The 14827-nt window shown below is 45.9% G+C and overlaps 1 protein-coding gene across 1 annotated transcript in view; it reads left to right on the forward strand.

Annotated features, from left to right (window-relative positions):
- Positions 1–348: 348 nt before the first annotated feature.
- Positions 349–14827, forward strand: part of tshz3b (teashirt zinc finger homeobox 3b) — a gene marked incomplete at both ends in the record, with an annotated part of 35606 nt that continues 21127 nt past the window's right edge. The window contains one exon of the mRNA XM_079162995.1: positions 349–388. Coding sequence (XP_079019121.1) covers positions 349–388 — 40 coding nt within the window. The remainder of the gene's footprint in view (positions 389–14827) is intronic.

Genomic DNA, 14827 nt, shown 5'->3' on the forward strand with positions numbered 1-14827 from the left:
TCCCACCGCGTCCATCCAAGTCGGAGCGTGGAGCGGGGCGAGAGAGAGCGACACAGCGCGACCGACGGAGAGGAGCAGCCAGCCGGAGGAGTCGCGCTGAATTTCCACCAGTCTCTCTATTTTTATTTTCATTTTTTCATCACCGTCTTCTTCTTTATTACAAATTATCAAACTGCACACCCGCCTCCTCCTTACACACACACCCACACCCCGATCTATGTGGAAGCCCTGAGAGCGCATCCAGGGGGGGTGGGGGGGGGGGGTATCAAAGCTCCGCGGAACCCTTCCGGGCAGCATCGACACAGCAGGGCCAGAGAAGAGCGCCCTGCCGGGGCCCCCGAAGCCGACATGCCGCGGAGGAAGCAAGAGGCGCCTCGGCGCGCATCAGGTACGGGCTGGCTTTGGTTTGAATGCAATTTACCTCTCTCTCTCTCTCTCTCTCTCTCTCTCTCTCTCTCTCTCTCTCTCTCTCTCTCTTTCTCTCTTTCCTCTCTCACCCTCTCTCTATTTTGCCCCCCTCATTCAGTTACTTTTCACTATTATTTCCCTCACCCCCTCTGTTGTGGGGGCTACTGTAAACTAACAAGGACAGGGCAAACATCTAGCACTCTGGAGGTACTTTTCACAGCTCCAGTGCCCTCAACATAACTTTTGTTTTGCCTTCACATACTAGACATGTCCCATCACCTCTGTCATAATTCCTCCTGTTGTAATCAGTGGAATCAAAATCAACCCCATACCTCTGTTTTTACAAAATATCCGTTATTCTTGGAATCCCAAAGACTCAGAACTCCACATTTTTCTTTCTGTTGTTGTTATTGTTGTTGTTGTTGTTGTTGTTATTGAAGTGTTTGTAAGCAAAGTCGTTCCTTTCGTGGTCTGCAGTAGAGCTTCAAGGACGAGTTGGTCAATCGATCAACAGAAACAATTATAATTTGTCTCTCGTCGTTTGAGTCAAATGTCTAACACATGCAGTTTTCCAGCCACTTAAACGCAACTATGATCTGCTCGTGTCTGCTCGTGTCTGCTCGTCTCTGCTGTGTGTCGCTGCGAATTGAATCTGGGTGGCTTTTTGAACTGCTGTGGTTGGACAAAACCAGTCACCCGAGGCTTTGGAAAACTGTGTTTTTCGCCATTTCCTGATTTTCTGTACACAGAGCGGTCTCATAAAGGAACATTAATCAATACTGCGAATTATTGTTATTGTTGTAATTATTCAATATTTCTTCAATCACCCATGTCAGAAGAAAAAAGAGGGTCTGGATGCTTTTACACCACCCGGTAGTTAGAGCAGTCATCTTATTGCACTCTGAAAAGAAAGGTCACAGGTCAGCCTCGGCGTAGCAGTTTGCACGCGTCCTAGAAAAGAGTGTCAGCGTGTGAAAAAGCCTCCTTCTTTTCATTCTCCTCCTTTTCCATTCTTCATTTCTCTCTCCTTTCGCCGTTCACAGCGTCTCTTATCTCTTTTCCGCTCCTTCGCTGCGCCTCCTTCACTACGTACATTTTGACTGTAGAATCAGGGGTGTGTGTGTGGCTGGGGGGGGCTTGGTGGAGCCCTGTAGGGGTCAGCTGACCGTCACCGAGGCCTCCAATGCCTTCTGATTATCTCAGAGTTGGATTGAACTCTGAAAACATCCCCGACAGACTACAAGGAAGTGGACATTTGCCTTCCGTGATCAGCGTCTTTCTGTCACGGAACCATTTGCATCCCTTAATATCGTCTGTGTTCGACTGTCTGCCGGTGATGCTGTTGTACGTCACGCCGCAGGAATTTGGGATGTCTTCTGGTTCACAACATTGGGCTTTAGGGACCTTTTGTTCTTGTTCTTTGTCACTTTTGGACTCTAATACTGCAACCTCTCCCCGAGCTGTTTACCACCTTTGTTTTTTACTCATCAGGGTCCGGGCCTGTTTTCTTTCTCTAATTTCCCCTCTCAGTTTCCGGGAAAAAATACTTTTCTCCTTGTCTAAAGATTATTTCACCGCCCCGCAGGAGGGAGTGCATACTGGAAGAGAGCTTTAATGGACAATTGCCATCTTTGATTTGACGCCTGATTGATCGCCTGTCATCTGGCCGAGGCTTTGATCTGTTCATTCCCGATAAGTGTCAATAAATCACCCCCTCCCTCCCTCCTGCCTCCCCCTTCCTCCCTCTCTCGCTCCGAGGGGCCTGCTGAAGTCACGTCTGGCCCTCACAAAGTTCTCGCCATTAACAACGTCATTTAATTGCGTTTTTTTGTTGTATCTATCCCCCCCACGCACACACACACACTTTTATTAGCTTTGATTTCTTACCCCTACCCCTCCCGCCCTCCCCCATTCTCCTAAGACTTGACGAGGATAATGAACCGCTCTCGGCATTTATTTTATGTTTCCCATTGAAGTGGAGGGAGAGTTTCGGTGTTCTCATCAGATCATTTACGACGCCAATAATTTGCGCTCAAGCTCGAATTTTTGCCATTTTCCAACCTAAGTTTTTTACTGTAGCTTTGGACTTGTAGCAAACGTGGCATTGAAACACTAAATTACCATTCCTGTTTATTATAGGGAATTAGTAATGATTCATGTACGACCTTTAACATCTCACCGTAAGCCCTTTTTACCTTTAGCACACTCTTTTTGCAACTTTTTTTTCTCTCTTAAGCAAACCTGGTCATCGAATGCGCTCACAGCCGAACCAGCACGCGCACGCAATTACAAATGTGCAGCGGTGCATGCTGGGAGGACATGCTGCAATGACTTTATAGTGCATATAAACAAGCATGCGATACTTTACGCCGCACACACACACACACACACACACACACACACACACACACACGTAGAGTGGTATGAAAAATGTAACTATTAGCCTAATCGTGAAGCGGAAGACTGCTTTGCTCCATCAGAAGGGCCCGTCAGAGAGACTTTGTTTCATATTTGATTTAATTGTCTGCCCTCTGACAGCCACATTCATCAATGGCCCTAATGGTCAATCAGAGGCTGGGACACACACACACACGGATAGAGAGAGAGTCTTATGTATTCTCAGCCCAGGGCCTTACTTGATCAAAATGTTTTAGCCCTAATGGACACAATGGGTGGGGGTGAAGGAATGGGTGGACAGACAGACAGACGGATGGATGGATGGATGGATTGATGTACAGCGAGGGAGTGCGCCGGCAGAGAAAATTAGGCATTTATTTCTTTGATGAGTGGACGAGAACAAACGCAAGGCAGGCGAAGGAGGAGTTTCACTTTAGACTATTGGCAGCTTCTTATTTTTTTGTTTTGTTTTTTTACCCTTCATTCCTCCTCCTCCTCCTCCTCCCTACATCCCCTACTCCCTCCCTCCCTCGCTCACAGCTGCAAGTTATAAGGTTGAGAAGAACTGCATGGCACACAAAGAGTGATGACAAATTGATTGCGCCGGAGTGATGGCAAGAGTTATGGGAGGATGGCAAATGATAGGCCTTGATTAGGAACTCGGGAGGGGGCAGAGCACACCACAACCGTAGGGTTTTTTTTCAGCTTTATTTCTCTTTTATGTCACTGATTCTGTCTCCCTATCCTGCACCCGGAAAAATGAAGCAGTCCTCGAGGGTTTTGCGGTCAAAGACGGCAGGCAGATCATGCCGGGCTTCGCTGATTCACTCAACCATCAAATTTGCTAAAAACGACACAAACTCGTAAATCCGGTTAAAGGTCAGCGTGCTTACCGAGTGGCCTCTTTTTGAATCTGCTCATTTGGAGCTCCTCATGTGGTCTTAATTGGCCACCGCGCATAGACGCACTCCAACGTGGAGTCACACACGGCCAACTCTTTGCGTACAGTGCACGAGCGAGGAGGACGTAACCCGTTTATTCTACGTCACACATCTTTCTCCATCCTTCCCGTCTGGTGATCCCACACATTTGTCTCCTCTCTCCCATCCTGCAATCCTCCACATGCAAACACACAAACACGCAAACACACTTCCAACCCCAGCGACGGCGCGCATTCAGCCGTCTAAAAAGAGGAGTTGTTTTGCCAGCTTCATTAGCGTTCTCCTAATTAGCCGGAGCATCTGATGGATCTCCTGACGGGCCTAATGATTGGAGATGACAAGCTCAGCACACTGTCACGCTCGCCAATTAGGGTCCGCGGCATGGTTGGATGTAATCAACTTGATCTTACACTGTCCTCATTTGCCCCCCCTCCCCCGATTCCCTTTTTGATTTTTTTTTAAACCCCACCACAGGTGAAGGCTTTGGGACGGCGTTGGCGCAGTTTGAGCGTGAGCGTCCACCGGTTTGGTGGGAAGCCATCGCAGGTCGCTCCTATAATTAGCAGCGAGGATTGTTGAGGTGGAAGATGTTATGCAAAGCCCACGCTGGCTCATCCACGTACGCACGTATATGTGTGCACGCCATTTTTTTTCTGACCAAAGGGTGTTTATTTGATCAGGGGGAAGAAAAGGCACAAAGCTCCGGCGAGCGGCGGGCTTTTTTGTCCATGCGCTTCAAAGCCAGGCTAGACCAAACAGATCATTGTTACGGGACAGGAAGCTTCCACATCCAGTGTATTTTTTCAACCTGTTTTTTTTTTTTTTTTTTACATTTCCAAAATCCTACATCCTCACATGCACGACTGCAAATCTATTGTTTCTGTGTGGGTTATTTGAAACAAAGGATGTTAGGCAGTAAGTCGCAGCTGCATGGTGTTAACATAGCACTGTGTGTGTGTGTGTGTGTGTGTGTGTATTGTTCTCCTGAGAGCCCCCTTCTGCAGATTGATGACGTTGACACCGGTCATTATTAGCTACTCAATGACACTTTCCCGGAGCGGGAGGATTTTTCAACCCCCCAGCGTTGATTTTTTTTTCAGAAACACCTATCATCAGCGTGGTGTCCAAAGAGGCTAAGCATGATTTATGTAAATATTAACATCGAGACAGATCTGGTTCTGTCCGACCGGAGATAGATGGCAGCCGAGGAGGGAAAAGCAGCTGATTTCTGGGATTTCTCTGCCTCTCTGCGTGTGTGTGTGATTGATTGTAGATGAGAGCGAGAGATTAATCATGCTTGATGTGTGTTAACGTCGCACTCGCGGTGGATCTAAGTCGAGATGCAGTGGCCCATTTAAATATACTCACTCACACACACACACACACACACACACACTCACAGGAGGGAGCGGGGCTCACATGTACTCACCACGCACACACACACACACACACACACAGCTGTGAATGGCACACAGGCACGTAGCATTTGTCCGTTTTAGGACACGCGTTACGTGAGAGCTGATGTTGTTTGTTGGAGACAAATGTTAATAATATTCTGACACCTTGTGTCAGAGCCTTCAGTCCATTTGTAATGAAACATGGCAACATAATGAAGCCCATTAACCTTGTTTAAAATCTCTTGATAATTGTGTTGATGATTAAGAGGGTGACACATTCTTTTTTATAAACAACGACGTTCACGCAGCACTTTGCTTCATGCCACTATTAGCTACAATGTATGGTAAAAATGTTATAATTATATGCTACTTTTAGCAGACGCAAACTTTCTTTTTTTATTTTAACAATCCCTCTTCAACATTACAACGCTTTTTCCGCCTGGGAATGTCAAACACGACATGGTAGAAGAATTACTACAAAGTCCCTCACTGAAACATGATGTTAGGAGGTTTATCAGCCACTCCGATTTCTAATGAAGAGGATGTTTGAATAACAGCACTTAAACAGTTTTTTTCCCTGTCTATTAATCTGAAAGGCGGTGGTCCTTTTTTGTGCTCCGGCTGCTTTCCACCTCACTCAGTAACAAAACACATTGACTTCAGATTGAGGAAGAGCAAACATCAGGGGAGTTTTCTTTGAAATGGAGTGTCATAAAAGTATATGGCTACAAAACCCTACCAGCATTTATTCTGTTAGTTTGACATGTTGTCAAATGTATGGGATTGAACTGTTTCTCTGGAGGCAGAAATAACTGCCGCCTTAAATGTTAAACCAGACTTTCGATTACAGTTTTCTTTGCTTCGGTTTACTTACACGTTAACTTGTAACAGGATCACTTTCGGCTTTGTTTGAAGTGGTGCAGACTTCCCATGATCTTTTAAAACGGAGTTGCCATGTCAAAGTTGTAATTACCAGAATAGTTTTTATTTTTCAAATAGTTTGTAGAGTTTATCTTAAACACATTTCGTCATTATTATTATTATTATTTTACATTTTTCACCAGAGTTTCTTCTATACAATTGGTTCCCAACCTGGGAGTCGAGACCCCCACAAGTGGTCGCAAGATTATTCTATGAGGTCGCCAGAAGGGTAAAAAATATGGTACAAAGCTAAATAGTTTTTGATAATATCTCTTGTGAATAACTTCATATTGTGATCTGTTCAGGGCAGGAAATATATTATATAGACAATACTGATTACTAACAGCCTGCGGCCTGTGATGAGGGGTCAGACATCGTTTCGTAGAAGAGGATCAAACGCAAAAGCGGTTAGGAACCACAGTTCTATGACCGACAACAAGCTAACGTGGCCACTTTAAGTCGTCCCGAATCCCAAATCTGCCCTCACTAGCCTAAAGCCTCCCATGATTCAAACACTCTTGAGTGTCGGCCCCGCTCCCCCGCACTACTGTGTGCAGAGTGAGTCTTTCCCAGGCAGCTAACTGACACTGTGATTCGTTCTGGCCCTCCTCTGCTTTTTTTTTTTTTTTTCAGGGCTCTTGCCCCAAACGACGCTCTGCCACAATGAAACGAGAGAGGGAGAAAAGATATGAAGTGGGGAGAACTGTTGCATAGTTAAATATTCTATCATAGGGGGAAAGACAGAAAGGTAATGAGATTGTAAAAAAAAAAAAAAAGATTATGTGCTTGGGCAGGAGAAAGCATGAGCGAATGAAAACGAGAGCAAGTAGACAAACGACAATCATAGACAGAGAGGAAGAAGGAGGGGAGACAGAGCTCCCTCACCCCCCCCCCCCATTTCCCTTCCCTTCCTTGAGGATAAGTGGCTGATGGTTTATAAACAGTGTTTCTTTTCCTCCCTCTCCCAGAATCTTCCGTCATGGCTCCCATTAGGTTGACAGCTGTCAATTAGAGCTCCCTTGGTCTGGCGCACTGCACTTTATTGCAGGCAGTTGATGCTGTCATTTCGCTCCCAGTTTCGCCTTGAGCGTTATCACGAGCGCTCAAACAGTCAATAGCTGATGCATCAGCAGTTATTTCTTAAATTGGCTCACAAGGCTGCATCCTTTCCTCATTTTTTTTCTCCGCCCCCCACTCCTCCCATTCTTCTCCCTCCCTCCCCATCGCCTCTCTGTTCTCCTTTTCCTCCCCAAAGATTATTTTTTGTGAGAACAGAGCACTGGGTTGTGTTTGTAGAGGGGCGGCTGCAAAGAGTGCACGAGTTGGTTGCGGAGCGGAGGACAGATACGTTCACCGAAAGATGCTCCAGGATTTGCATCGGTATATTTATTTAAGTTATGTATTCAAAAAAAACATCAGATGCAACTAAACGTAGGTTTGAAGATGGTTGCACAACGAGGATCAAACAACACATTTATTTTCCTATGATATTTCCAATAACAACAAGAGGAAGCGAAGAAGAGAGAAATACTCTGTGTCTCTTTGGGACATGTTTCTTTTATTATTCCTAATACCGTCCTTATGAATGAAGCAAAACAAATCAGAGCAACTATCTTAAAACAGCTGTGAGTTAAGTGTTCTGATCCGCAATTAAAGCTGCAAATACCGCATGCAAAGCAAAAGCATTGAAATTCAAAAGGTGTTATTTGTCACACGTCTCATGCAATATGTGCACTGAAATGCACTGTGGCATACTGAAACAGGCTAGTGTGCAACAAAGAATAATAAGTAAAATAAGAGTAAAAACAAGAATAGGAAATATAAATATTCATTATAAAAAAAGAAGAAATAAATATTGTAGAGATAACAAAATACCTATAGTGGCCCTGTGTGGAGGTGGGCTGGGTGTATATTTGTATTTAAAAAAAAGAAAATCAAATATAAAACATGCAAACGTTCAGGGCAGTGGAAGTCTCTGTTTGAATACAGGATGAGAGTGGCTACTGATTTGATAATGCTCGTATTTTGTGTTGGAATAATATTCACAGTCTTTGTTATTTCCCATTGTTTGCAAGAACTCGTTAAACTATGTAAAAGTCTTTAAACGTGCCCGTAATAATAGAGATCAAAGGTTGTTTGGTCCTGATCCAACCAGCAGCCCCTCGCTGTGAGGTCCGATTTGGCTGATGAGCCCACACCGAGGCACCCTGGGAAAAAAAGGCTAAAACAGGAAATGCAGTGATCTCCGCACGCACACACACACACACACACACACACATCCTGTGCTGACACAAAGCAGATATATGTGCATTCACTGCGATCCTATAGGAAGCTCTAGATCCAGACCTGCTGTGTTATGGAAAAAATATCAGTGGGGTGGTCTGCCCACGTTACACTCGTCACCAAATACTGGATCTAAATCCTGATTGGCATCGGTGACCCCTTCGGTTTCAATCACTTTTAAAACTTTCGAGAAAGAACTCGTTAGTAGTGGTCGGCGCTGTCTCCAGCAAGACAACTGGCTCCTGTTTACGGTTATTTTTATCACATGTACAGCCCGTTCTACTCCTGGTCGTGTTCAGGAGACAGCATGTAATGTGTGTGTGTGTGTGTGTGTGTGTGTGTGTGCATCTTTTGAGTGTCATCTGGGCTCAGCTCCAGGTCTGGGTTTCTTCTTACTCTCAGTAGGGGTCGCCTTTATGTTGCAAAGTGTGTGTGTGTGTGTTCGTGCGCACGCTTGCACAATCAGAGCCCCCTCGCTTCCCTTTTCCCACGGAGGCTTTGGCTGAACCTATAGGCGAGACTGGCAGCCATCAGTCTTGTGTGTGTGTGCGCGTGTGTGTGTGTGTGTGTGTGTGTGTGTGTGTGTGTGTGTGTGTGTGTGTGTGTGTGTGTGTGTGTGTGTGTGTGTGTGAGACGGTGGCTGTGATGAAAGGCAGGGGAGCCAGTGAGGACCCCGTCTGAGGCCCCGGTAATCAGGGCCAGCCCGAGCTGACATCCTTCTCAGGCTGACAGCGCCTTCCTCTTCTCTCCTCACACACACACACACATACACACACACACACACACACACACACACACACACATGGCTACTGCATGGTCACCACTCAGTCACTGCCAAAAGACAGACCAACATGCCTTCGGCCCTCCCAATTCCTCCTTCTCGTTTCATGTTCCGCTCAGCCTCAGACGTGGGGAATTATCCTCGCCCTCAACGTCATTGCACAGAGAATGCCCCCCCCCCCCCCCCCCCCCCCCCCCCCCCCCCCCCCGTGAGGAGGCAGGTGAGAGAGAGAGAGAGAGAGAGAGAGAGAGAGAGAGAGAGACTGTCGACTGAGAAAATAAAAAAAGAGAGATGAGAGGAGTGAGGAGGAAGGCTGTTTTATTTTATACTGCGAGGGCCTGTTGCTAATTAATGTTTCTTGGTCGGTTTCTGTCGGAGCTGAGTAATGTTTTTGATCTTTATGCCTGATAACTGCATACCTAATGAGATTTCAAAGCTGGTGGAGATGGGAGTTGCTGCTCCCTGCAATTATTGACAGATGCCTTTTCTCCGCCACTGGCTGCCGCGCCATAAATCCTTCCTCAGTAATGAGCTTGAGAAGTGCCACCCTGCCAGTGAGCTAATGAAACCGAGCGAGGGGGGGGTGCCCGCCCGCGCGCGAGTATGTGTGTGTGTGTGTGTGTGCATGCGTGCAAAAGAGTGCATCACACTCCTCTGACACATTTCTTTTCCTCTTTAAATGCACTCTGCAGATGTCAGCCACCTCGCCTGCTAGCGACAAAGAGAGAAAAGAGGCAGGAGAGAGATAGTCGATGAGGGGAGGAAAGAAGGGGGGAGAAAGAGAAACACAGAGCAGAAGCCTCCCCTGTGTTTCTCCACTTTATGAGGAGTTTCAGGGTGCTGCTGGAGGCTGCTCAGGTTACAGCCCCATGTTAAGGCTATTTGTCTAGGTTTGGCTGTTTTATTTGAAATGCTAGTATCTCTGTTGCAAACGGGACTGTGATTGATATCGTTGCGGCCCTCCCTCCCTCCCTCCTCGCCGCTCTCCTTCCCGGATCCAACAGATGATTCTCTCTCATTTTCGTCTCTGTTTCCTCGATGAACTCTCCCTCTCTCTGTAACTCAGCCAAAAAAAAAAAAAAGGTGGCACGTGAAGAAAGAGAAAAAAGGAACTTAAAAAAAAACAAAAGAAAAGCAGGACGACTATTTTTTTTTGTGCTAGACGTGCAAAAATCAATGTGTGTTTGCGAGTTAACGCGCTAACACATCAGCCGTGTTGCTTTTTTCGGAAGGTTTTCCAGTAACCGGGAGGGGGGGCGGGAGAGCGGGGAGCAGACGAGCGCCGTCTCGCTGCCAAACAGTCGATTTCCCCCCTCTCATCGTCCACGCCATACATCACAGACCCACCCTTCTCTCCTGACACAATGACGTGTGTCATTTATCAAACGGGGCCTTGCCAGGACCCTCGCGCGCGCGTGTGTGTGTGTGTGTGTGTGTGTGTGTGTGTGTGTAGGACAGTCCTTCCGTGTGCCTCCGAGGTCCACCCCCTCTGGGGGGAGGGAGGACGGGAGCGTGGGCCGAAGAGCTAGAGAGAAACAGACGGAAAGATGGGGGGGGATTACTGGTGTTGAATGAGTGAGTGAGTGTGTGAGAAGTTTGGGGGGAGTAGTAGGGGGAGAAAATCGGCTGGACTAGATTCACGAATGTTTTGGCCCCAGACTACTTTCCACGTCCCCTCCAGGGACATCGGGAGAAAAAAAAGTGTCTGCTTGCGATATTGATACGGCGACTTTAGAACGGCATTTTACACGCAATTACTCACATTTCACATCATAAATAAGTATAGATTGTGAATCATGGCTCCATTAATCTCCTTGCGAAGGAACTCGTTTTGTGTTTGCCGTGTCAATAACAATCCGTGTATGTCTCTCTCTCTCTCTCTCTCTCTCTCTAGCTTGTGTGTCTCGGGGGTTGCTTGCAGGCGTGTATCAGTCACAGTGTCTAACACGCACACACACGGGTTCTCCCACGGGTTCGGGCAGTGCAGTCTTTCTCTCTCTCTCTTCACTTTTCCCTGATTTCAAAGGGAGGCCTTATAGAAGATGGATGCTCCTTTAAAAAAAAAAAAGAGCCCGTTGATGGATATGAATCTGGCCCTGCCATTCATCACTGCTATATTATTTAGACTGGATCGCTACAGAGCTGTAACCTGAGCTACAGCTCCGAGTGTTGTGTGTGTGTGTGTGTGTGTGAGTGAGTGTGTGTGTGTGTGAGGACAAGGCAGGTGAAGGAGAGGGTGTGAGGGGGGGGGGGGGCAGTCGTGGTAGGGGAAAAACAAATAACGGCGAAGGAGTGACCGAAATCGTGCGGCACAGAACACACAAGAGAGGGATTAAAGGTCGAAGGCTCCCGAAAAGGTCAAAAGGTCGGAGTTAATGATGGATGTTGACAAACCTCTCTTGTGTGCGTTCTCCCGAGGCAATGCACGATAATATTCACGATGGCTTAAAGGAATTAGATAAAACCTTCTACATGGTCCAAACTAACTATTCTCTTTATGGATCGATTTAAAGGGAAACTCCACTAATGTAACATGTGAAAGTCTGTTTGCAGGTGTTGGTACTACTGCATATGTATAAAGCGCCGTATAAAGCGCTTTGTGGCTTGAGTGATACCACTCAAGTCTGCATAGGTTAGGGGGGGGGGTTGATGTTCCAAGATGGCGCCTCGTTCTTTCCAATAGAAGTTGCTCTTTGACAAAAAAGTATTTGTTTGGCTAAATAAGAGCTGACATCTATCGTACAGAGGTTGCATTGAGTTGTAACATGATGCGTTAAAGCTATATTCAGGCGAAGGTAAATGATGACATTCTAATGTCGTGTTTACATGTTATGTTATATCATTTTGTGTTTGGCAAGAAACTTGGGACAGATCATCAGGGGATTTAAAATTAATTCGCAAAAACGATGCAAACGGTAACGGGATTTATTACTTTGCTTTAGTTTGAGACCGTGTGGTCGAAGCGGTTATCATGGAATTTCATTGGTATTAGAATCGACTACAACATTTCTGTGACCTCCCCATCTGTAAGTGCTAACCAAATTAAAACAAAACAAATAATGCAGTGGCTCATTGGTTGTCATTGTGTCGATTATTGTCTATCATCATTTTGGGGATTTGCAGCTTTGGCAATGCCACCCTGACCCTACACAGTCACCATGCCTACAACTATCTGTCTACCAGTGCACACGAGGCAGCCATGTAGCCAGCATGCTAACAGTGGCAGATAATTATACAGCAGGAAGAACATGAAGGCCTCACTGCACACACATCATTGTAAAATAGCAGATCCCATGTTGGTTTTTTTCATCCATGACAAGCAACCCAGTTCATACAGATACTCCTTGTCAACTCTGCATGTGCATGTAGTAGTAAACTCGTGTTGAGTTTTTGTGTTACAATACGCATGGACAGACGGTGAATAAGATGGTCTGTGGTTATTGCTTGGAAAAAGTGCTCTCGCTACTATTGACTGTAGTCCTTTAGCCCAAGAGTTTTATTGGACGAATGAATTAATGGAAGATAAATACCTGTTCAGACAGGATGTCATTTACCATATATTTATGTGCAGATTAAATATTTAATAACAGAATTCAGAATGTAAAATACAACTTATGTAATTTGCATATTTGTATGCTCTTCTGTATGTTTTTTTTATTCATTTTGCAATGAGAGTTTGGGCACCATCGTCCCCAGAGTGAACAGATCTGGCTGCGCTGAAGTCCTTTTTTGAGAGGTTCTGTTTTTGTAACCGATGAATCTAAAAGAAGAGGAGATGTAAAAGTCGAGGAAAAAAAAGGGGAAGGAAGAGGGGAGCAACGGCAAACTCCATGGCTCCTTCTCAAAACTCCATCCTTCCCCATAACCGCTTTAAATAAAAACAGTTACATTGTGGGGCCTTCTGGTATGCTCCCTCCTTCCCTCCCCTCTCACTCTGCCCAGGTTTCTATAGCGCCAAGGCGGACGCGGTGATTTATTGTGGCTATCCATCTCTGGTACTCATCCATCACCGGCCGGTTGCTAGGCGATCATGGCAGCAGCTGTTTGCTTTTGAGTTCAACAGAGGGGCCGTCAGTCAGCGGCGGCAGGTGAAAAGCATTACGAACGCGCCGTTGTCACGCCGAATAATTAATCAAAGGCGGGAAAGATAATTAAAAAGATATGACCCTTGCTGGTACTTGGTCCTGGGTTTGCCCAGGAAGGGAAGGGGGAGGAGGGAAAAGTAGGAGAAAAAAAAGGTGAGAGGAAGAGGACTCTTTCTTTGCCGCTGCTTCTTTGCAGTATCGAGCTCAAATGGTTCTTTGAGATTCTACCGAGCGTCTCACAAGTCTCTCCCTCCCTCAAACACGAGTGGAGGAGTGGAATGAGTGAGTGCAGATAAAACAGGCTCTCCTGTTAGTCAGCGGCTCTACTCCATTTAATTATGAGGAGATGGGCTGGAGAAAAAAGGAGAGAAAGGATTTTTGTGAAAAGGCCTGGCAGAGGGAATGAAGGAGCTCTTAAAACATGGTTTGGATGCATCGTCACCTTCAGTGAGTGGTAATCAACTGTGCTGTCAACGTTGCAAAGATTCTGCATTTTTAGTTTTTTTTTTGGGACGGTTGTGGCAAGTAGAGCGTCGACACATCCTCTGCTCCTCTGACAATGTGTGGGCAGTGGAAGTGGCCATGAGGTGAGAAAGTGACCTTCTTGTCTCTCCTAATTCTTTACCAGACTTCATTTCGCCTTCACTTCCCTTCACTTATCTTCTAGAAAAGTTCAATATTAACTAATTCAATGTCATACATGCGAGCCTGGTCCAAAGAGCGTCGAATACCGACTCTTGGCCAGTGGCCCACAAACAAGGCCCCCTTAGAGTCGGAATGAGACTCGCCGGAGTTTCAACAAACTACGTAAACTCATCCGCGTCATCATAGAGTGCTTCAGGGATGAAGTGTTTTTTTTTGGCCAACCCAGAAGTTAGCATCGCGCCGGTTCCCTTGACTTCCCTCGATTTTGGATTATTGCAGAAAACAAGCTCTATTGCAAACACACGTTCGTACTTACACATTTTGTTCAGCAAGATAATCTTCACAAACGAACACCACTTTTATGGCTTTTAAGATAAAGGCGGACAAATGTTCAGCTTGATGACGTTAAGTAGTCACCTTTAGACAAGCGCCTTTTTAAGACTTAGGCGAGAGGGCGTGGAGCTGAATAGGTCCAACAAACAGGACTTTTACTGAGAGGACCGGCGTAGCGATACGCGATACGGCGTTCCGTCCGTAGTTTACACTACGGTACATTCCATTATTATTATTATTATTATTATTATTATTTTAAGCCAAAACCATGATATTTTTTTCCAACCCTTACCAAGTATTTAGGTTTGCCTAACCCTAACCGACACGGTTTCACGTTAACCACGAGATAGACTACAACGGTAACAGCAACCGTTTCACAATGTTAACGATGCGCAAATCTTCAGCGTCGACATACTTGGCAAAAGGTTAACATGACGAGTAGAGATGAGATCACGATGATACCGTGTATGTATCCCTCTTACAATGGGAATCACTCAAAGATCATCAATCTGTCCGTACATGTTTCCGGTATGCACAATTGTGTGCGAGCGTTCATGCGTACACTTTGCATTGATGCTCATCTTCGCATTTGTGCATTTTACATCAGTGCTGAAGAATCCTCTTCTCCTCTTTGTC

This window comes from Pholis gunnellus, assembly GCF_910591455.1.
Source record: "Pholis gunnellus genome assembly, chromosome: 1".
NCBI lineage: Eukaryota > Metazoa > Chordata > Actinopteri > Perciformes > Pholidae > Pholis > Pholis gunnellus.